This window comes from Triturus cristatus, chromosome 5_1 (assembly GCF_964204655.1).
Source record: "Triturus cristatus chromosome 5_1, aTriCri1.1, whole genome shotgun sequence".
Lineage (NCBI taxonomy): Eukaryota > Metazoa > Chordata > Amphibia > Caudata > Salamandridae > Triturus > Triturus cristatus.
Genome location: NC_140587.1, coordinates 214,772,173 through 214,795,003, shown reverse-complemented (window position 1 = coordinate 214,795,003; position 22,831 = coordinate 214,772,173). Strand labels below are relative to the sequence as shown.

General features: G+C 45.2%; 1 protein-coding gene across 15 annotated transcripts in view; it reads right to left on the bottom strand.

Annotated features, from left to right (window-relative positions):
• Positions 1–22,831, bottom strand: part of PTK2 (protein tyrosine kinase 2) — a 799,547-nt gene that overhangs the window by 703,621 nt on the left and 73,095 nt on the right. For 3 of the 15 annotated variants that reach the window (XM_085604834.1, XM_085604835.1, XM_085604836.1), the window contains exon 1: positions 11,219–11,391. The exons of 7 other annotated variants lie outside the window; for them this stretch is intronic. In XM_085604834.1, coding sequence (XP_085460960.1) covers positions 11,219–11,327 — 109 coding nt within the window. In that variant the 5' untranslated portion in view covers positions 11,328–11,391. Of the gene's footprint in view, positions 1–11,218; positions 11,421–22,831 lie in introns of those variants that run through there. 5 more of the 15 variants (XM_085604849.1, XM_085604833.1, XM_085604838.1 and 2 more) reach the window with 5 other exon arrangements.

Sequence of the window (22,831 nt, the reverse complement as noted above, 5' to 3'; positions counted from 1 at the left end):
CACGTAATCTCTCTCTGAGCCAGCATAAGCCCCAAGTCAATAAATTTACTCGTCACTTTTGTCTTTGCTGTGTGAGGGAACCAGAGCAGCAGGCACGCCCCCATATCAAACTCGACCTCCCTGTCCGTCGCAGTATTCAAGATCTCTCCCACCTCAGTCCAGTACGACCCGAGCTTCGGGCACCCCCACAGCATATGCTCTAGTTCAGCTCCCAGTGTGAGGCAGCGCGGGCAAGCGGCCTCCTGTACCTTAAAGTGCCGGCTAATCTTTCCCGGGGTCAAATACGCCCTGTGAATGATGAAGAAGTGCACCTGCTGAAAGCGGGCATTCCCGCTACCCTTCCATGTCCTCCGCAAGATGTGGCTCCAGATCGTGTCCGGAATGGGTTTGCCTATGCTTTCCTCCCACCGCTCCTTCAATGCCGCAAGCGGCTCCAACCCCTCCTGCAGCAGTCTAGCCTGTAGGCATGTCACCGCCTTAATCGTGCCCGCCGCCATTGCCAAGACAAACCCTTTTCATGAACCGATAACCATTTCGCTTATTTTTCGAACAACAAATCCAGTAAAATATAACAATAGAAATATATTTATTTTTCTAGTCATATTCTATATTATGTTATGTCGTCTAGCATCTTATGTAACCCCCATTGGCACAAGGAAGGCTTCGAGGCACTCAACCGTTCACAGCATGCATGGTGTGGCCATGTCACGGCAACCTTGAGCCTGCAGATGTGTACCAAAGCTTATAGGGGTCGGAAAGACGAATAGTGAGCGCTTTGTGCAAAATGTATTTTTCGCACCTGATAGAAGAATCATTGCAAAGGTGGCAGTGCTACCCCTTCACTTTTAGTGGTAAAAAAAATCAAAAGGCACCACCTACACGGTGTGTAGGCTCCACTCAGAAAGGTGGTGGCACAATGTACACAAGCGGGTGCTACTAGGTAATCAACATGAGTACTGAAATACACGTACTTCCATATACACCTATGATCACTAACCCAAAATAAAACAGGTGGATCGGTGCTTAATTTGAGCCGGTGGTTTCCAGTGCTCGGCGCCGGCACTTAATTGTCAACACCAGCACCTGTGAGAGTCTGCCACAAGATGGCGCTGTCTGGCTAATGTATAGATGACCAGAACAGCAGGTATTTATTCATTTAATACACATTAAGAATTACTATTACTTGCCGCCCAAGCCATTCACATAGCTTTGGAGGCCTGAAATAGTCCAAACTGTCGCACGTGTAGGAGTGTGATGGTTATTACTTGTGTTGTTACTATCATTGGAAGCATGGCGGGGGCAACAGTGGCCTCCTGACGAGAGCCCTGGCATTTTTTTAATTTTTTTTTTTTACAAATTAAGCACCTAGGTGGATTACTTTCTTCCCTGCAGCGAACCTGCAATATTGGTTTCCTTGCGCCCAGGATCACAGGCTCAGTAGCCAATTTCCTGATTTAGGGTTTTCTACATAAGCAGGCGTCTCTGGGTTTGTCTAGCCGTTTCCACAGATACCCCCAACCTGTCCCACGCAACTACCCCTCTTGTATCACGAGTGCATAGAAACTCTCTGTAGTAATCAAGTCCACATCCAGAATGTAGTTTTATGTAGATTTATTTAAGTTGGTTACAAGATGTAGGTTCAATTGTATTCAGCCCCACCAGGAGTAGCCAGCAAGGCGCTCAGCCCATCTCCAACTGTGGATTTCATAGATGAACATTCCATATGCATCATCTCCACAGTGTTCCACTGGTGAAGCAGTGAATGGCAAGAACAGCACTATAACAAGATACTACATATCCTTCTTTCTTCCATAAGGAAAACAGAAAAGAGAAATATAGAATAAGATGTAGAAACTAGAAGAACGAAATAGGGAGGAGAGTACTAGAAAGAAACAAAGTAGAGGTAGAGAGAAAGGAAGCAACCAAAAAATAATAAAGAAACAGATAAACATAACCTGTTTCCCATCCTCCTTTCTAATAATGGAAGAAATAAAGAAAAGGAAAAGAAACCATCAATGAGTACTCTCAGTACACAAACTGGCCAGGTAAGTATGCGAGAGCAATCCACATCAGGAAGAAACAAGATGGCAGAGAAGAAGAGAAATACAATCACAGAGAAGAAGAGAAATACAAAAGATTACTCATGTTTCCCTGTAATAGAAAAATATTAAGATAATAAAATATTAACAGCACTGGGTGACACAGTCTCCTAAGACAAGAAGCAATACATAGTGAATACAACTAAAACCCAGTGTACTGAAACCCTTCCCGCAAGAAATAGGACAAGAAGAAATCATACTAGGCACCCAATAAGGGTAATAATAAGCGTGTGCAGGAATGACCGAGAGAAACTCTGAATAATGTGCAGTGTTAAAAAAAATAACATGACCAACACTAGACACCTTAGGAAAGGTAAAACATGCACTACAGTGAAGGTATAAGACATGTAATGTGATGTCCATGTATGGACGCACCTCGACTGGAGGTCAACTGATGTGCACTTGAAAGTGGGAAATAAACCCAAAACACACCTCTCAGTGAGGTCATTAGATGTGCATGAGTGAGTGGGACTACAGTCCACGCAACACCTCGTGTACCTGAGGAGAGACACTGTGCACTGTAACAGTGGGCGAAAACAACCCAAGGAAAACCTTGTGTGGGGAAGGAAACGTTGTGCACTAAAAAAAAACAAGGAGTAAAGGCACCTTGTAAAGAGGTAAAAAAACAATGTGCACTGTAAATACGGAACTAAAATCCCTGTGAAACACCTCGTGTTGAGGTAGAGATTGTGCACTGTGAGAAGGTAAAGACCTTAAATAAACATTGTGCACTGTTAAAAATGGGCAAAGGACCCATAAACAAAACCTTAGACACCCTATGTAGAGTCAAATGTAAGGTAAACCAGGACTAAAACCCACTCCCATCCCTTATGCAGGGATACAACAACTGTGATGAAAACATGGATGAAAAATATCGCCATACCACAGGCAAGAAGGTGAATAGAATCAGCAGTAGATAAGTTACTATGCGTAAGCATGACATGTTTAAAAAGTACACACACTTATCTTGAAAGAATGAAATCTCAACCATTTAGTATGTACTGTCAGAAAAAAAAAAGAACATGCTTGGAACGAAGACAACGTCAAAGGTGTGCCTGTCACCGGGATGATTAGACAGGCGTGCGACAGTTCTTGTTGAGATCCCAGAAGATTGTACTCTGCAACAGATACAGTGCCCAACGAAACTGAAAAACATAAATGCTTGAAAGAACCAAAGTACTTGCCAGCATATCATACTACTAGACAGTAGATTGCAGAAGCCATTATGCCCACAGGAGATTGAAAGAACTGGTGTCCAGTGTTGAGCGACGTGCAGAAGGGAGACACTACTCAAACGTTGGGGCCGATGAGGAGTAGAGCAGAAAACCCCATGTTGAAAAGGAAGTCCTGACATTGTGCGCTGCTAAAGACGTGCCGTCCTAAAACAAAACTTTTTTCATTGAACAATGGTTGGCACGTTATTGGAGGGCACCGTAAGCAGACGATAATAGGCAAGGTAAAATGCATGGATCTGCCAACACCAAGATGGCGGGACGCACAGGAGACACATGGCGAGGGGTTCACGACACGCTCCTGCTGCCAAACGCCCATAGACAGCATCAAAGACCAGGAAAGCCAAAGACGTCATGAAAGGCTCAGGAGAAACTCCGCATGGCATTGTGGTCAAGGTAGGCTGCGCGAGCCAATTTTGAATTTTAAACAAAGCGCAACTGTCATGACTCAGGAGACATAGCAGAGAAGGAACCATTGAAATTAACAAAAATAAACTCCACCATGGTCACAGTGTTGATCTCCTCTCCAGCAGGCGGGGAGACTCGGAATTCAACAACAATTACGGCCTTGATCACACTCAAGGGGCCAATCCACAAGTAAATAGGCACCAGTAAACTACATAACGGTGCTGAGCCAACACGAAGCTGCGCCCCAAAAAAAAGTCAGACATCCAACCCGCAGAAAAGGAAAACGTGGGTGAAAAATGATATTGATGTTGAACCAGCAAGCAAACGTCTTGCATAAACCAAAATAACTGCACTTCCCACCAGAGACTCAGTCAGACACAGTATACCTTAGATCTTGAAGCACATAAGACGTTAGTAGTGGAAGCGTAGACTTTTGTTGTTACTTAGTAGACCTTAGTAGAAGCGAAAACGTAGGCAGCTTTGATGACTTATTCCCAGGTGTTGAAACGACTTCACAGCACGCTTGGGATTGGGGTGCTGTGCTGAAGGGACAGCAAACAGACCTTTTGGGATGCTGAAGGAACAGCAGGGAACACACATTGATGAGTGCTTGGCTTACCCTTTGTTGAAGGCACAGTTCAAAGTGTTGTAGAGTGTCAGGCTTACCCTCACTGAGGGCACAGCACGGGAACCGACTGGATAGTTGATGAAGGCGACCGATGTATAGGTCACTGGTGGGGCTGACGTGGCATTTTGAAAGTAGTACGCAGACCAGGTACTGAAGAAGATTGCTCGAGGTTCCCAGACACTTCCACTTGAACTTGAGAGGTACAGATCGCAGGTTCTTTCTTTAACTCGTCGCCAATAAAATGTAGTAATCAAGTCCACATCCAGAATGTAGTTTATGTAGGTTTATTTAAGTTGGTTACAAGATGTAGGTTAGTTGTAAATCAGCCCCACCAGGAGTAGCCAGCAAGGCGCTCAGCCCATCTCCAACTGTGGATTTCGTAGATGAACATTCCATATTGCATCATCTCCACAGTGTTCCACTGGTGAAGCAGTGAATGGCAAGAACAGCACTATACTACACTCTCCAACGAGCCAGAGTTCCTAACAGAACTGCTTAAGGGGAGAGACCCTATCAGGGGGGCACAGGAATCTACCTTTAGAAAGCACGCACACAAAATGTCTCCCCCTCTGTAAGCAGGAGGCTTTATCTTGTATAGGTTATCACAACTTGTGGCATGTCATACAACACAACATCCCCACAGGGCTTGAAATACACAGGGACAACTAGCAGCATTACAGGGGGTTGGCAGACTATAGCAACAGAGCTCCTAATAGGGTGGCACAATAGTGTCACACTTCTTCACAAGCCCTCCCTTCCTGACACTGAGGTTAAGGCTTCCCTCCATGATCAGTCAAGTGCACAAAATATGGCCATCTTTTACATGTCTTCTGGAAAGCTCACTTATCATATAAAACGCCTACTCGACAGGCGTGCAAAAACAATACATATTGATTTCTGTGAATATATATGATGTTGACAACACCGGATATTTTTATTTATGAGTGTTGGATTGTACGGTTACACAGGTAAAGAATTTATGACAAGCGTGGAGGGAGATCCCACTAAAGGACATTTACACAAGGTCAGATGAGCAGACATTTTTCAAAATTGCAAAAGATGGGACATGAGAGAATTGTATGCTATGTATACCATCCAGTGATAATGGGTCGCGGAGGCCGTAATACGTTGGGTTCTACAGGCTGTGGTGAGGAAGTTAAACCTGCCCTGACTGAAGGTAAATCGAGAGTGTGTAATGGGCACCCCTAATAACAGATAGATTTTTACTGGTTAACGAAAATGGTACCCAGTTTTAAGCAGCTAAACATCCATGGTGCAGTACAAAGTAACACCAAAAACTGCTTAAATCTTTCCTCAAACAAAAGTGCAGAAGTACCAGAAAAAAAACATTCTTCAAAATCTTTTTACGTTTTCATACAAGACCAAAATATTAAAATACCCAACCATGACATCTTGGAAAAAATAATGTTGTCCATCACTATGAAAATTCATCCTAATCAGCCAGCCTCAAAACACAATAACCAGATGCAACTGCTGCGGGAGTTTAGGATTTTAATGAGATAGAGGTGTATAGCTTCGAATCCCTGCAGGACCAATCCAATCTTTCATGCGTCCTAGGTCGATAAACTTAGTACCATCAAATTAGGGCATAGTTACACTTCCAACTTATAAAGTTGCAAAATAGTAGAAATAAATGCTATATTAAAACAAGCTATTATCAACACACTGGGATACCGAGCCTTTCCTTACCTAAAAACTGTGCTACATGAACTTGTTTTAGAGTGCTTCATACTGCACTGCTGTGGTTTCCAAGCGCTGCAAAACAGGTGTTGCTATTACCCAGATTGATGGCACTCCATTTGATAGCCTCAAACTGAGCTCTCATTACTGAGGTTCAAACTCATGACCTGCAGCACATTTCATTGGCAATTGTTCAATTCAGTGAGGCACCCTGCTAGCATCAAGTAACCAGACGCAAAATCTGACTTCACATCACCAACACTAAACAAGCCCAGGCAAAGCCAATAGGTTTTCTCTATAAAAGACATTAGCCTATCTTTATTTTTGCTTTGCCAGCGCTTGTCGCGGATGCTGTTCAGTATTGAAAGAAAAAAGAATTGTGTGTGCCCATGCATATGTCACGATGCTGACGCCCATCTTGACAATTAAACAAAAACAAATCACATTAAATTAAAGGAGTTCAAGAGCACCTTTACAAAAAGGAGAGGCCGGGTAGAAAAGTGCATCTGTAGGGCACTCCTGTAAAGTTTAAACGATGCAAATATATATTTTTTAAAGGGCTGGGGAAACAACAGACGAGCTGAGTGTAGGAAAGAAACAGAGCACGTGAAGGTGGGGACATGAAGGGGAAAGAGGCACACAGGGTAAAAGGCAAAAAACACATGCTCTCCCAAGGAGTGTAAAATCAACAAAAAAAGTAGTTGCCTCAATATTAGCAGTGGGATGATACAAGTCATCCAATCAAATAGATGGTAACAACGTTATGCGACAAGCACAAGAACAGGAGGTAAAGGGCAAGAAGGAAGAAAATGAAATGGACAATAAAGCAAACCAATTAATAAAAAGCCGGCTGACCCGAAGCCCACTTTACCCCTTTCCGTGCTCATGACGGAACCACTCCGTCATGAGCCACGGGTGCCGTGTGCTCATGACGGAGTGGTTCCGTCATGCTGCGGCCGTTGGCGGCCGCTCTGCCCACGCGGCGCTAATTCCCCGCCTGTGCGGGCGATTAGCGCAGTGGGCGGAGACGTGACGGAACCACTCCTTCATGAGCACAGCTCACCCGTGACGGAGTGGTTCCGTCACGAGCACAGCGGCACCGCAACTGCCCCCAAACCCCCCCCAGCGCCGCAGCGGAATTCCTGCCGCGGCGAAGGGGTTAAGTGTTGGTATTGTAAACAACAGGTATGTCAACAACAGACCGCCTGAGCGGTCATGATTGACTCAGCCCTCAGTTCCACCTGCTGCATACAAGTTGAGCTTCTGCTCTGTACATGTTCAGATTGTAAAGTCTGGTTACCACATTTCAAAATAAGTGCAGGTGCATGCTTATCACAGTCTGTGTCATAGCTTGGTTTGAAGGTGGCTGCCCCATCAGCTGGTCAGACATCTCCCTGGATGAAGCACCTGCTGTAGAAATGTATTTGGTACTCACAGGGCACTGAATGGCATCCAAGAAGGAATAATAAATGATTATATATCTAAGGTAGTTATAAATAAGTGCTATTAGAGTGACCAATGACAACAAGTGCTTAAGTGGATAAGATTACCAGTACATTAGGGTTTCTACAAAAGAGTCAAGGTTCACCAGCTCACCAGATTACGTCAAAGGAGGAGGACACCAGCTGATGTGACAGCATGCAGCCCATAGGGCTGGCCAAGCACAGAGGGCATGTATTGATGAATACAGGGCTTCTTCCTAAAATTCGGATGTTCATGCGCTACTGATGTTCCTGGAGTCAATTATCTCATGATAATTGCCCTCTAAACTGGTCATTAATCCTTCCTATCTTTTAGGCCTGCCTGATGAAGCAAAGGACAGATCGATCAATCAATACGATATGTATTCGGATTATGCAAAAAATCCATAAAAGAATAAAAACAATGAACATCAAATACATTAACAACGATTCTCTCATGTAGGAACAGCATAAAATGATTAGATAAAGCGCTCAGCGCAAAATGGTATATGAAAGTTGCGGCCAGACATGGCTTATAACACTTGGATTAATGAGATAATATATCTAAAATGCAGGTAGAGTGGAAAAAACACGATAAACATCATAATACATTAATAGCAGCTCTCATATGGGACAGTCCTCATAAAAAAACATACAGTGCAAATTTTGGATGCAAGAATTACAACAGTAATTACATCAGAGGCGTAATTTATAACACTTTTCATCAAGGGGTAATCTGTCTAAAGTGCAAGTAGTCACAAGAAATAAAATCGAAAGGACACAAATATAAAATAATAACATAAAAACCATTCTACAAAGATATCTTATGTGCAAACGGACGCAGGTGTAATAATCTAGATCTTAAATCAGTCTCCCTCCTACTGTAATATTTCTAAATGGGAAACTGACTTCCACCTCCTACTTGCGGATTTAATGTATGTCAAGATTGAACAACAGGTGTAAACGTCATTCAATTGACGTAGAAATGTAAATACCTCTTGGTATTAACAATACACACAATCTAATGTCTTTGTAAAATTTACAAAACAACATGAAATGTATAGCGGCTGGCTATCCACTGCATGGACGCTTAGTAATTTTTCTATCCATGCCTCTGATTTTGGGACCGTGACTATGCATCAATAAGCATAGTGTGGTTAAATAATAAGCATAGTGTGGTTAAATAATAAGCATAGTGTGGTTAAATAATAAGCATAGTGTGGTTAAATAATAAGCATAGTGTGGTTAAATAATAAGCATAGTGTGGTTAAATAATAAGCATAGTGTGGTTAAATAATAAGCATAGTGTGGTTAAATAATAAGCATAGTGTGGTTAAATAATAAGCATAGTGTGGTTAAATAAATTCTAACATGAGCATCTGTTACAGTACTCGGGTATCCTTGTATCCCCTGTTGCAAGGCAGTGTCTATCTACGGTCGGCGTCACTCTGTAGCGCAATTCTCCATCAGCCTCCCCTTGTTCCCAAATAAACGGTTCTCAGTTCGTTTGTACTATCTTGCAGGACACGGGCAGGGCCGTGATGCTGTCAATCAAATAAGGAGACACTGTTCCATTAGAGTAGAAAGGAGATAAAAAGGTATGTAAAGAGGGTCCTAGGCTAGACGAGACCCAAGTGTCGAGGGAAAAAGCAGAGTTTTTCTCTTGCTGCCCTCACACACCCCGAGAGGTGTCATGCTTCATCATCGGGAGTTTTGCTCCTCGTCGGGCTGACGCTGCAATGCCCTACGGGTCCCCCGAAGGGTCACTTTGGCGGAGATCTTTTGAGAGAAAACGCTGTATGGTGCATGCGGGTGTGTGGTGTGGGTCCTAAAAACAATTGTGGTGCAGTGGTGTGTGCAACGTGATTTCTAAAAATGTCTAAGGGTTGCTCAAAGGAAATTTTTAATGAAAGGGGGTGGCACCCTTGACAGGTTAAAAAACCCGTAGGTTAGGTGTTACCTTGGTGGGCTTAATGTCCCAAAAGGTAACTACAATGTGGTCGACATGTTACGCGCCCCTGTGGTTGTGATGCTAACATTATCGTCAATTTCCTGCAATAGGTTGGACAAATCATTCACAGGCGCTTTTTAAAAAATCAAACCAGCTTGTGGAGGAGGCAGAATGAGGCGGGGGAAGGGCAGTCCATAGCAGACCTAGAAGGACCCCCAGGCCAAGACTGGCTTCACACCAGATATACCCACCTTTGGAAAGTGTCACATGGGTGGGACCTCCTAGGGTGGATTGTGCAGCAGAAACAGACCAGCTTCGGAACGCTCCTACCAAGAACCAGAAAGATTACTTAATCTTACCAGGAGTTGTAAAACCTAGACTGTTCCCCCCTCCCCTCCCCTCCCTAGAGTATTATACAACACACACACACCATCCATAAGGCAACCGAATGTCCTGCCAAGAGACCAGGCAGAGATGGTACACACTGAAAAGTGCCATCAACACGCCTAAGTGACAAGACACATAATGCTGCCCACACAGTATGTGTTACACAATACACACTCAACTGCCCGACCATATACATCAGGCAGGGCACAGATGGGCACAATTTCTCATCTACACAACCTTGTACATCACTGGTACGCGTAAGAGCATTAAGTCTTCAACAACACAAAAACCATACAAGCACAATACGCAATGCTTCCTGCAGTTATACGACACTCTACCGCCCATTTCTACTCGGCCACACCAGTTGTACAACACAGCAAAGACTCAACCAGGCGCCCCTCGAAGGGGGGGTTCTTGCACTGTGTGAAATGGAGCCCTCTAAATAAATGTCCCGAGTGCAATCACAACAGGCACACTAAACACACAGTCCCACCGGGCAGACTTAATAAACGCCCCCAGTGCAGGGACAGCGCACACTAAATGTCTCCATTATAATGAAATGTGGCAGCTTAAATAAAAATCCACAGTGCAGTGCCATCGAACACACTAAATAAAGGTCCCCACTGCAATGACACTAGATGAATAGCCCCATTGCAGAGATGTCTGACACAGTGCATGCAGGTCCCCAATGAATGGAAATGTGGCATGTATTTATAGGGCTTTGAGTTCACTCGAAGGAATCTTGGCGCTAGTCACAAAAGGTTAAAACAAAAAAAATCCATCTCCATATCCAAAGAAGAAACTGGCAATCTGCAGGAACCAGCCACAAACCTGAAAACTCGCCTTTAACCTGCCGATTAGTACCTGGTTCCCTGGGCAATGTGGACTGACAGACGGCGTCCACCGGGGTGCAGGCTGCTGCGCGAGAGAGTGAACCCGATTTAAGGTATTTTTAAATCATGTTCTGCCTCGTCATGCCGTGATACGGACGTGGTGGTCTTTAACGCCTGGCATCTCTGTATGACGGTCAAGACCAGTCCACCTACGATTACCCGCCACCCTCACGCGCGCGGCCATCAGAGCCATGGTGCAAGTGTCGGCGGGACAGGCGGCTCGGGAGCAGCAAGGAAAGCCCCGAGAACGGATCGATGCTGCGGAGTCAATGGACGGCGATGAGACGGGGTTAGCACCGGCGGGCTCGCGCGCAGCGTCCCGCAGAGCACGGAAACCACAGCAAACATCAGTGCAAGCAGCCGCAGCAGTTCAAAAAGCAGCACTGATGGAGGCCCGGGCGACTGACAAAATGCACTCAGGCGCGACAACTGTTAATATATCTCGTATTGCCCCCTTACCATAGTATGTGTGTTCCATGAACGACCCCACGCATGCACACAGCTTCCCCAATAACGCGGGATTCGGTTTCAGGAGCCGGTCCTTGGCGCCCCGGTACCCGGCTGGCATCTGGTATTTTCCCGCGACTATTGAAGTGCACCTGAAGTGGGCAGAGCGCTGCTTCCCCGCGGGCAGAGCGCCATCCGTGTGAGGGGCAGGCCTCTTTTGTGTCCTTTCAGTCAGGCAGGCGTCAGCAGACAAAGGCCTCCCTCCATCAGAAAGTCAGCCGGCACCAGATGACGAGCCGCCGATCCGCCAGATGGGCAGCGCCTGCCGGCAGACCCGCACTCACCGGGGGGAGGAGCGCTGCAGAGGGGAGGTACCGCCCCTCCCTGCCCCAGGAGGGCACTATTCAGGGGAGCGGGAGCAACCCCAGCTCCTCTGACACTGGACTCTAACGCACCGCTCCAGCAGCAATACGGCGCGCTATCAGGAGTGTAGAGCGACATTCTGTGCCAACGGGGCCCTCTTTACGCGAGGGTTAGCGCCCGTACCTCCGCTCTAATACCGCGCGCTAGCAGGAGTGTAGCGCCAACTGGGGACTCAACGCTAGGGTTAGCGCCCGTACCTCCGCTCTAATACCGCGCGCTATCAGGAGTGTAGCGCCATTCTGTGCCAACTGGGCCCTCTTTACGCGAGGGTTAGCGCCCGTACCTCCGCTCTAATACCGCGCGCTATCAGGAATGTAGCGCCATTCTGTGCCAACTGGGGACTCAACGCGAGGGTTAGCGCCCGTACCTCCGCTCTAATACCGCGCGCTATCAGGAGTGTAGCGCCATTCTGTGCCAACGGGGCCCTCTTTACGCGAGGGTTAGCGCCCGTACCTCCGCTCTAATACCGCGCGCTATCAGGAGTGTAGCGCCATTCTGTGCCAACTGGGGACTCAACGCGAGGGTTAGCGCCCGTACCTCCGCTCTAATACCGCGCGCTATCAGGAGTGTAGCGCCATTCTGTGCCAACGGGGCCCTCTTTACGCGAGAGTTAGCGCCCGTACCTCCGCTCTAATACCGCGCGCTATCAGGAGTGTAAAAGCAGCTGCTGGTGCGTCCACAGGGCACTCTTAAGGCGACCGTTAGCGCCCCCTGGTCTAATGACACGAGCGCTTTCATGGCCTCACTCCAATACTGCACAGAAGCGGGAGCCAACCACAGACTCCATGCCAGCGTTAACACCTCCAAGCTTCAATAGCGCGCTCTAAATGCCACTGACTAACCAGACCGTTAGCGCCTCCCTGTTCCAACAGCACACTCTGATATAGGCGCTAGCACCACTCCCTCTCCAATTTCGCACTATAAACACGAGTATTACCCCTCTCTGCTCTGATTCTGCATAATGAGGTAAGTGGTAGGCCACCTTGATCCAATACCGCACTCCAGCGCGCGCGGGCTCACCACACTCCAAACTACCCCACCTCAGATATTGAAGAGCCCGAGTGAAACAAAGAATGGAGACCTCGCCAGGCGCTCTTCACTGATGGCTATGAAGCGGGTGTTCTAAAGTTTAGCATAAAATAATCCTAGTGCCATACACCACTAATCCTTCATGGGTTCCGAAGCAGCGCGCTACTTCCCGAAGAAGCGCTTCAACACCCCATCAAGGATAGCAAGCGCTATATAAATGCAAACCTTTTTCCCTCTTCTATCCCTCCACTATCCTTCTCAATCCAAATAACTGACTACCCTACAAACCACTCAAAAAACTTTCATATTTTCACTATACTAATTCAGCAGTAATCCTTTAAGGGTTCCGGAGTAGCGTGCTACTCGCCGAAAAAGCGCTTCAACGCCTCATCAGGGGTAGTAAGCGCTACATACATGCAATTACAATCGCCCCCTTTCAGGCCGGGCACCAACGTTGAATGCTAGTGCTCACAAAACATTCAGATATTGCCTACTGAGCCGTGCACACACCGGCCTCTGGACACAAATCTATTCAGAAAGTCACACACTTCCAAGTATGTTTATCCCTTTAAATAACAGCAACACTGTGTTACTGGAAGCTGCCGGGTTCGCTTTCATGCCTAGGATGGCTAATCATTTGAAGGCTCAAAAATGAATATGGTCCGGGCCAACAAGAGCCATTGATCCTTCTGGGGTCGATAAATTAGATACCATGGCACATGTGCGGTATACAAAGCACTGCATGCTATAGTTATTTAAAAAATAAATACAAGACTGCCTAAAACTGAAGGTGATGGTAAAAGCCTGCAGAAAAAATAAAAAAAGCAAACACAAGGAGATGATGGAGGGAGCGCTGAAACTTTTCAAACACTCACCCCCAGTCACAGATCTGGGTTGAATCCATCATCGTTCTTGTAGAAAATATAATACCGTTAGCAATAGCAATACGTCTCCATACAGTGTTCTGATTCAAAGCACTGTACATAGAATATGTGCATACATGCTTGTAACCAAACGGAACTGGCAAGATTGCTCAGCGAAGTAGGCACCTATTGCTGATGTTTGTGTTGGGTTCGGAAGGTGGAATTCTGGCAGGGCCAGCTCCGCCCATACATCTCAATGGGACAATAAACTAGGGGCATTTAAATGCCTCATGCTAACAACACTACGTAAAGTACACCACCGGTACAATTGTAGTGTTAAGCACTATACAAACATTACTTATATTTTATCATGTGGGGTGGTCTCTAAAGGCATCATACAGAACATAACTGTGCATCTGTAAAGCGCAGGTTCACCCCAGGCATCTTGGCGATGAAGAACAGATGGTTATTGTTAGCCAACTCAATGGTACCGATGTTATCGACCTCATATGGATGAAAGGCCAGGAGTGGACTTGCTGGGATTTGAACCTGTGACCCTGAGAGCGACTCAATGGTACCAGATGTTATCGACCTCATATGGATGAAAGGCCAGGAGTGGACTTGCTGGGATTTGAACCTGTGACCTTGAGAGCGAACACAACCCCCAGTAGGGAACGCATTAGTCCACTGAGCCACCAGACCCGACATAATCACAGCAGCTCGTGCTTCGCTCACTAAGGTACCTAGGAGATTTACACACGCAATATACACAAATGTTTCTCCAATGGTGCACTAACGTCATCGGTGCACGCAGGGCCCGTGATTCTGCACGGGAGCGGCGACGCCCCACACCCTCTGGCGCCTTTACAGAGAGCGGTGGGTGAAATGGATACCGCCTTGAGTGCAGAAGGCCCAGAGTGGGCGGATGAGTGGATGAATGCACCCCTTGTAACTTACACTCAGCGCAGCATCGGTGATGAATGCCTTCTTAAAGTGGGAAGTGCCCCCCGGCTTCCTCGCGCTCCCAGCCCGCCTGCAGGCGGGGTCCCAGGGGCCGTCAGGGCCACAGTGCGCCAGCTGAGGCCCCACAATAACGCTCGGCCTGACGGGGGCTGCAATGCGTGCAAATTGTCCAACAGCTGCCAGACAGACGTAATCCAACCCGCAAAATTGAAGTTTTCGAGTTGTAATGAAGAGAACATAATCATTTTAAAGCTTTTGGGCACAGCGCATTTTAAAACGCGTTTATCCCACTCCCTATCGTGGGGAAATAGGCGGATGACACCTGGTCGGATTTGTAATCTGTCATCGCTACGCATCACCCAGGAGACGCTTTCCTCAGAACGCGCAGTTCAAGGCTCTCAGCTGCAGCGCCCCGCCGATGACCTTCAATGCACTTCCGGGGTAGAGCGCGAGGCTACAGGAGGGTACAAGTCCTCTGGCAAGGAGGCCACGCGCAGTCTCAACTGCAACCAGAAGGGAAGGGTGAGTACTGGCAACACACAATAAACACGGCCCTTTATCTAGATCTGTTCTACTTGTGCAATCATATGTTCTATCTACTGATTTACTTTGATCTTCGATCCTGCTGTGTAAATTTCATGAAATCTGCTCTGTCTTCAATATAACCCAATATATATTGGAAAAAAATATGAAAAACCATGCAAGGCAGGCACAACACACTGAGACCCATCGAAGGAAAACAGCTTCAAGACCTACCCCATGGCAGAAGTGCGACGTGAAGCGCTATATGTGACAGTGATTAACATATAATAGTGTTTAATTCTCTCAATCAACATAATAATAGTGTTTCTAGTGTTTCCACAATACAAAAAAAGGAAAACCAAAATACAAAAAAATGAAACCAGAAACCTTGCTATATGCTTTTAAATCGTATGTAAGTCGCTAACTCGAGGCCTATATTATCGCCTACACACACACACATTGTTACGGTAGGCGCTACTTACTATTCTTCACCTCCTGTCTAGCTAGCGCTGTAGCTGCAGTGGTGCGATTTTTGTCACGCAAAATATAAAACATGCAATACAATGGTCCTGAACCCTGCTTTCCACCAAAGAGTGGCTTGAACTCACTCCCAGAGGACAACTCTGTGCGTCAGAAATCGCTTGTTCACCGCACTTGGGGATCCCCCCTCAAGCCTGGAGTCCTGCTGAGGCTGCCTGCCTTGGGCTGGCCTTTGAAAAGTCACCAAAACATGACCAGTCCAAGTTCACAAAGATTGCACAGACTATGCACCGAGTGTGCCAGCACAGGCCTTCACAGAGGTTTGAGTCTGGTGAAAGTTACCAAACAGTGAAAACCAGAAACATGTGAATTATACGAAAATATTCTTTAAAAATTCAGGACACAATCTAGATACATTTTAAACATGACTAGGATAATAAGATATTTGGCTGTCAGAGTCCTCTCCAATAGCAATTCGGATATGGGCTATAAAATGGCACGCATCAACGGATGCCTTCTAACAGAGACTTCCAGGAAGTTACATAAGAGGCCTAAAACTGCACAGCAGGGATTAGTCCATTAGTACACCAAACAAGCAAATCTGACAAGCCTGTCGAGAGCTGCGATAACAATTACAAAACATTACCTTAATTGGGATTTAATGCTCTTAATGTTTGATCCCCCTAGTTAGGTTCACACCTAGTTTGAAACCATACAGCAAGAAGTGACTTGAAAGCATTCACATAACAAGCCGTGGCAAAGTCAATAGGTCTGGGGCTGTATTACACAAATGCCCAGGGGGCACAACGGGCGTTTGAACCTGCTTTGCGCGTCCCCGTAGCACTTTGGTATTACAGAAAGGGCAACAAATAGTTGTGCGTTCCATCTGTAGTAGAGATAGCGCTGGCACTATGTGTGTGCCAGCGCTATTATTAGGGGGCGTCCCCTAATTTGCATAAGGGCATGGCCCTATGCAAATGAGGGAATCTCTTTGCATTTGCGCCCTCACCGTATTATTGATGTGGGCGCAGAGACAAACATGCGTTTAGAAGGCGCATTGTAAATGCACCACAAAAAGGTGGCGTACTTTCAGAACGCCTTCTAAATGCAGCCCTCAAAAGGGATAAAAAGGGGAGGCCCATGGACCCTCCAGACATCCCCTTGCAGGTGGGTGCAGTCACTCACTGCACTCACCTGCAAAGGGATCTCTAATCCCTTTTAAAAGGGAAGGCGGGTTGCCGCCTGCACAGAGAAACACAAAGCAGCTTTAAAACAGCTGCTCCGTATTTCTCTTGAATGCCCTGCCCTGGGGGGCAGCACGAAATAGTGGCGACCCGAGGGCAGCGCATTCTTCCTGATCGGGCGCAGTTTCCATGTTTGCACCGGGCGCACCAGCCTTAAGATGCGCCGTGGCGCAAACATGGAAAGTGTGCCCTACCTGTAATACTGGCCCTGGTGTTCGATGCCAGCCTTTTTGTTTTGTCAATGCTTGGTTTGTTCTTCCAAATGTTACTGTTGGGCTTGGTTTGTTCTTCCAAATGTTATTGTTGGGGAAGCTGCTGACCCTAGTTTATCCCAGAACTATTAGTTAATAGCAGAAATATGTTTTTAATCTTAGAAACACACATTGCCATAGTATAACTGGACCTGGCGCTGAAGAAAACTATTTTCTGTGCTGCTTATGAAAGGGCACAATACCGTCACTCAAAGTGGAGTTAGCCAATAGCTGAAGTGGGTGGCGAGGGGGAGAGGGAGAGACACACAGACAGACTCAAGTACATCTCTTAATTCTTTTAACCTTATCCCGATTCCCGGAAACAAAAAAAAAACGATTAGGGATACTGGGGATAATTTTAACATTCATCTCACAAATCCCACTAAAAAATTCAGTTTACAAGTGCTCCCACAGAGAGGAGGTTCAGTCCACTGAGCCACATTAAGTGGCCGAGTGCTGATCCGATGATTAGGCATGCCACAGGAGAACCTCAGTGGGTGAGGGTAAAAAAACAAACAAAAAAAAAAAAAAATCTTAAGGGATTCCAAGTTCGATTAGTTTTTTTGACGCAACCCATGCTCCTCAAATTTTTGTGGTATAATCACGCACTCCCCTTTGATTCCTTTTTTTGTTTACGATTGAAAGTTAAGTGAAGTTATCAATCGTACTTCTAGCCCCGCCTCCCTTTTTGATTCTTTACATGGGTACTGAAGCGACAGGGATTGCTGATAGGCTGGCGTAGGTCCAGTTTTCAACACGCTCTAGTTCGTCTCTGGTTACACTGTTCTCAGTAAAAACTTGTACAACAGAAGTATTTCTGAAGTGACACCGTTAAGGAAGGCTAACTGTAGAAGGTTACACATTCTATGTCAGAACAAGAGCAAAATAAAACAGTGTAATTTTTACTCTTCTCGCCCTCTGCACAAATACCCAAAAAGTTGAAGACACATTTTTAGATCGGCCTGCTTTATTTTAAAACGGGGACTGCTCCAGGACCCTCCTCCACCATGATTGGGAGTCAGTCGCGGTACGTCGCCACTGCTATAGAAATAACAGTAACCTGATCCTGATGATGGCCTAAACACAATAGGCCGAAACGCCGTCTACTTTTACAGCGAAAATTGCAGCGCTATTTCCTCAAGGATACCCAGCTTGGCTCCTTTTGCATATATTATCATTTATTGTTTGGGTATAACAACTATGTAAATCTTACCATCATTTGTGTTTGTTTGTTGTGCCCTTTCCTGTCGCTGTACATACTTCCTCACAGGTCACTTGCACCGTCACCATTTTTCAGGAGCACTTGTGCACAGTATCCCACAGGTTACATGTCATTCAATGTAACGCAGTGCCACACTTACATATATTTGAATATATGAAGTTAAATATGACAAATATATGCATTTACTAAACTCTATTCTATGCTGTCAAAAAATTTCTTGTCTCCCTGATTTCTACTTCCGCTCCCAGCAATTAATAGCGATGCTTGGAATTGACCTTTAACTAACATCCTCAGAGACATTGTAGTACATTACATTTCCTGTGAAAAGCACCATAGTCACTCACTCCTGCCTTCCTCCTCCTACCACACATCCTCTCCGCACAGGCTTCGCAGAGCACACAGTTAGGCTGATGACATAATGGTTAATTCCACTGCTGTAGTTGTATTGTTATGGCTGAACTTGCTGCGGTGCAGATTTAAGATGGCAACACGTTTTAAACTGTTTGATTTCATACTGGAGCAATTCATTGAGAGAAGGCCATATTGATAATGTCTCATATTAGTTAGAACATCTCCGGATGACATTAGCATAAAGGGTGTTAAATATGTTTTTCCGAAAACTGGGATGGTGCTTATGTGTTAAGGAAATGATGTTTATTTTCTTTGTGTACTGATTTACTGAAGAATTGATACTTCTGCTCACGCCACAGTGATATAGCACTTTTCCTAATTTGTTATGCAAGAATCGTGTATAAAAACCCCTTGATTTTGAGGACGAGTGAGATTTTGAAATTTACTTAATGTTACTAGAGATGTGGTCAGTCTTCCTTCTGCTTTTGCTCCTTATCTGGGACTTACAATAATGTTCTGATTTTACATACTCTGTATACTTTTGCACTTAACAGTCTTCATGGCACTGACTTTGTACTGCTTATTTTTGAATTTTGAAATAAAATCCTTTAACTTCTCACTGATCTAGAGCTCAGTTATTGAGAGGGCCACATTACTCATTAAACTGTTTTACTCTGCTAATTGATGTTTGAGAGGTGCTTTGACGCACAACTCAATTGGTGGGAGAACGGTACAAGGTACAATTTTGGGGTGTTGACTTTTTGGAATGTCTAAAATTTGGGGGTACAGTTTTCCTTCCACATGGACCTCCTGGGCTTCTACCCCCAAACCCCGGGTTGGTATCTCCCTTGTGCACTGCTTGTACCCTCCTCCATGGCCTCCTTTTCATAATAACACTCCTCTCTGCTCACTCCTTGTTGTCTCCTCCCTCTCAGGACGCATACATTCCCCTACAGTATGATGCAACTGCATCAACATGCCCCCCTCCCATACCAAGGAGCATCGGCCAAAAGTATTGTGCCTTTTACAATGCTACATTGCCAAGACACAAGTGGTAAAGCCAATGGGTCACAAAGGCGAGACCTTTTGTCTTTGCCAGCTCTGGTTAGATCTGGCCTAAAGACTTCCTTAGCCAAATCGACAGCCTTGTGTGTAGGAAAACAAATGATAATAAAAATTCCTATCCACATACACACAGCAGCTTTTGCCCCTCCCCCTCTTCATCCATTGTGCTGTTCAAGTGCCAATCATATTCTGCTCCCGCCCACCACAGGATATACCATGGGACAACGGGTCAGCCCACTTAATCCACTGGTTGTCTGGTACTGTCAGTGATGACGTTTTGCCTGCTCACATGTGTACAGCTGCCTGAAAAAGAGTGCAGTGTAGAGCCAGGGCTGGTACATCTACCAACTACACCTCCTGTTCGCTGACCCCGCTTCCTGTTTCAAACAGCTCACAAAATGGGGGTGGGGCGGTCATTACAGCAAGATCAATGGCGACTAAAAGGTATAAAGGGTTTTTCAATATATATTCCAGAATATAAACATATTATATTTTATTATATTTTATAAGGAGTGTTTAACGGCTTCACATAAAAGGAGGAGGCTGGCCTAAATTCTCTAATTGCAGGGTCATTACTCAGCGAAAGGCGGCCCTATGTGTTCTGACACATCGCATAAACATTTCCTCCAGTCATCCTGAAAAGTCTTCCTGCCTGCTAAAAACACAATGGTCAGATGACTCATAGCACATTTCAGCCCGGGTGAATTAAATGAAACGTGCAATGCAAAAAATATGTTAGAACCACAGCTGTTGAGGGTACGGATGACGCTAAACATACAATCTGAATTCAGCAGAAAACCGCAGGGCGTCAACTTATCAACCGCAGCACAAAAGCAAAACATGATTTATAGCATCCAATTCACTTATCGCCATCAGTCTACAAGGAAAGCTAAGCACACCTACCGCACCTCCTCCCAGAGAGGTTCAAGGACAGATTGTGCTCTGGGGGGGGGGGGCTTCATTTGCATAGTACATCACATGTACAACAAGGCCCAGAAGTGCATTTCAGTGGTGGAGTAGCACAGCTATGTGTGGTTGTAAGAATATGGTTACATATAAAGAATGGAATATATGGAACGTGCCTTGCTATTGGCTGTCATGACCAGAATGCAGGGTCATTGGAATTATGTGGCAAGGGAGGACCAAACTGCCTGCCTGCCAGATAAATTAATTTGAGCATTGGAATCTTTCTAACTGATCAATGATAGACTGTTAGACAAACAGACAAGAAAGCCATCAACTTCATGCTTTGATGCCAGCCAAGCACCTGGGGCTTCCTCCCATAATACTCAAGTATGCACTGAAAATTCAATTTTGTCAGCAAATATACTGCCGCATGCATGGATATCCTTTCAAACAGACATTTTGAAACCACCTGAATCAAACCAGTAAAGATTTTCTGCCTGCAATGGTCAACCTCTGGATCCTTCATTTAGTTCCACTGATCCTGCCAGGGTCTCAAATTCCTGCAGTAGGTACTGCAGTTTGTCAACAAGCCAAGCTTCCGCATCATTGGAATAAGTTTTGTCTGAAACACAGTCTGCTGGCTTCAGTTCCAGGCACTGAATAAGAGACTTGGAAATATGGCTCTCACCGCACTCGGCAGGTGTTTCATCACACATTAACTTATCTGTGTCGTATCTTCATCTAGATTTATTTCAATAAGATATGCACTCACTCTCAACATACCCACCCCCCTTTGTTGTTCCCCTTTTCTTTAATTCACTAGACAAATTATATTGTATATAAGCTGGCCTCCTGTCTCCCTCCCTACCAATTTTTGTCTCCTCCCTACCAAGCAACTTTCATAGAAAATGTACTTCTTCCTTCCCAGCCTCTCCCACTGTCCCTTCACTTTACCCCAGGCTCACTGAGTGCTCGGGTTCCTCAGGTGTTAGTGCCCTGGAATAGTGGGATGATGTGCTGGTAGCATCCTAGGGTGTGTTGCGTCAGGAGAGGTCAATGCACGCCAAGGACCAGTGACACCGTGCACAGGTGACAAACTGTCAATGAATGATAGGACATGGACTAGTGACTGCTGACAGATGTTGTTGAACCATCAAGCAGGACAAAAAAGTAGTAGTCACCATTGGCTGCCATGAAGATGGCAGAGTCTACAACTTAGCCAATTGCTATCTCGGTGCGGCAGCAGGGTCTGTAGTCTGAATGGTAATTATCGAGAAGGGAGTAGTTGCCGATTAGGTCCTGTAACTGGATTGTGTCTTTCTCAGTTGTTGATCACTTGCATATCTTTTTCAGTAAGGCTACATGGGTGATTTGCGGATAGTTGGCACGGTCAAGATTTAATTTTTCAATGCTGTTAGGTAGCACTAGCCAGGTTTTCCCCCACACTTAGGGATTCACAGTGATCTCAAATGAAACTAAAGCAAAGGAATGGCGCGTACAATGATTTGGCAAAACATCTTTGGAGGTTTACGTTTCATTCACTTTCAAATACAAAACATCTCCAATTCTACTGCAGTCCTAGACTGTGAATCTGGAATAGTCTCAAATTATCCTGTCTAAATAGAACCCTGGTGACGATGGTGAGAATTAAACATTTAATAAACCCAAGGTAGAGGCACTGTGGTAAAAAATGCAGGCTCTGACATATTATAACTAGGGCTCCCGGTTTTATGGTATTTATTTTTTTGACATTTCCGTCTGTATTTATCCATATTTATTTTTTGCTAATTTTATCTGTATTTATCCATATTTATTTTGGGATTTGTGGAAAAATGAAGCTAAAATTAGTATATTTCCACATTTATTGAACCGGTAAATATGCATTCATGCTTGAGTGGCTGCGGGGTTTCAATGTTGTAAACCCCCACAGAAGATAAATCAATGCACTGATAAGAAAATATGCATATTTCAGTATCAAATTTGTGCATAGCTACTGCTGTTAAAACCTCTTTACTAAAATTCCTTTCTTTTTCTTTCCCATACCTATCAATCCACACAGCAATTGGCCTGGCAGTCATGGCAGACAGTATTTAGAATTACTCTAAAAGCAACCCAATTTCCGTTTTTATCCACATTTAAAAATAAATACAGATAAGAGAATAAATGTTTTCTGTCTGTATTTATCTGTAAAAATCCGTAAAAACGGAAAACAGGGAGCCTTAATTATAACCAAAGGGGATGATGGACGGAGTGTTAAACATTACAAGCACTCACCCCCAGTCAACTGATCTGGGTTTAACCGATCA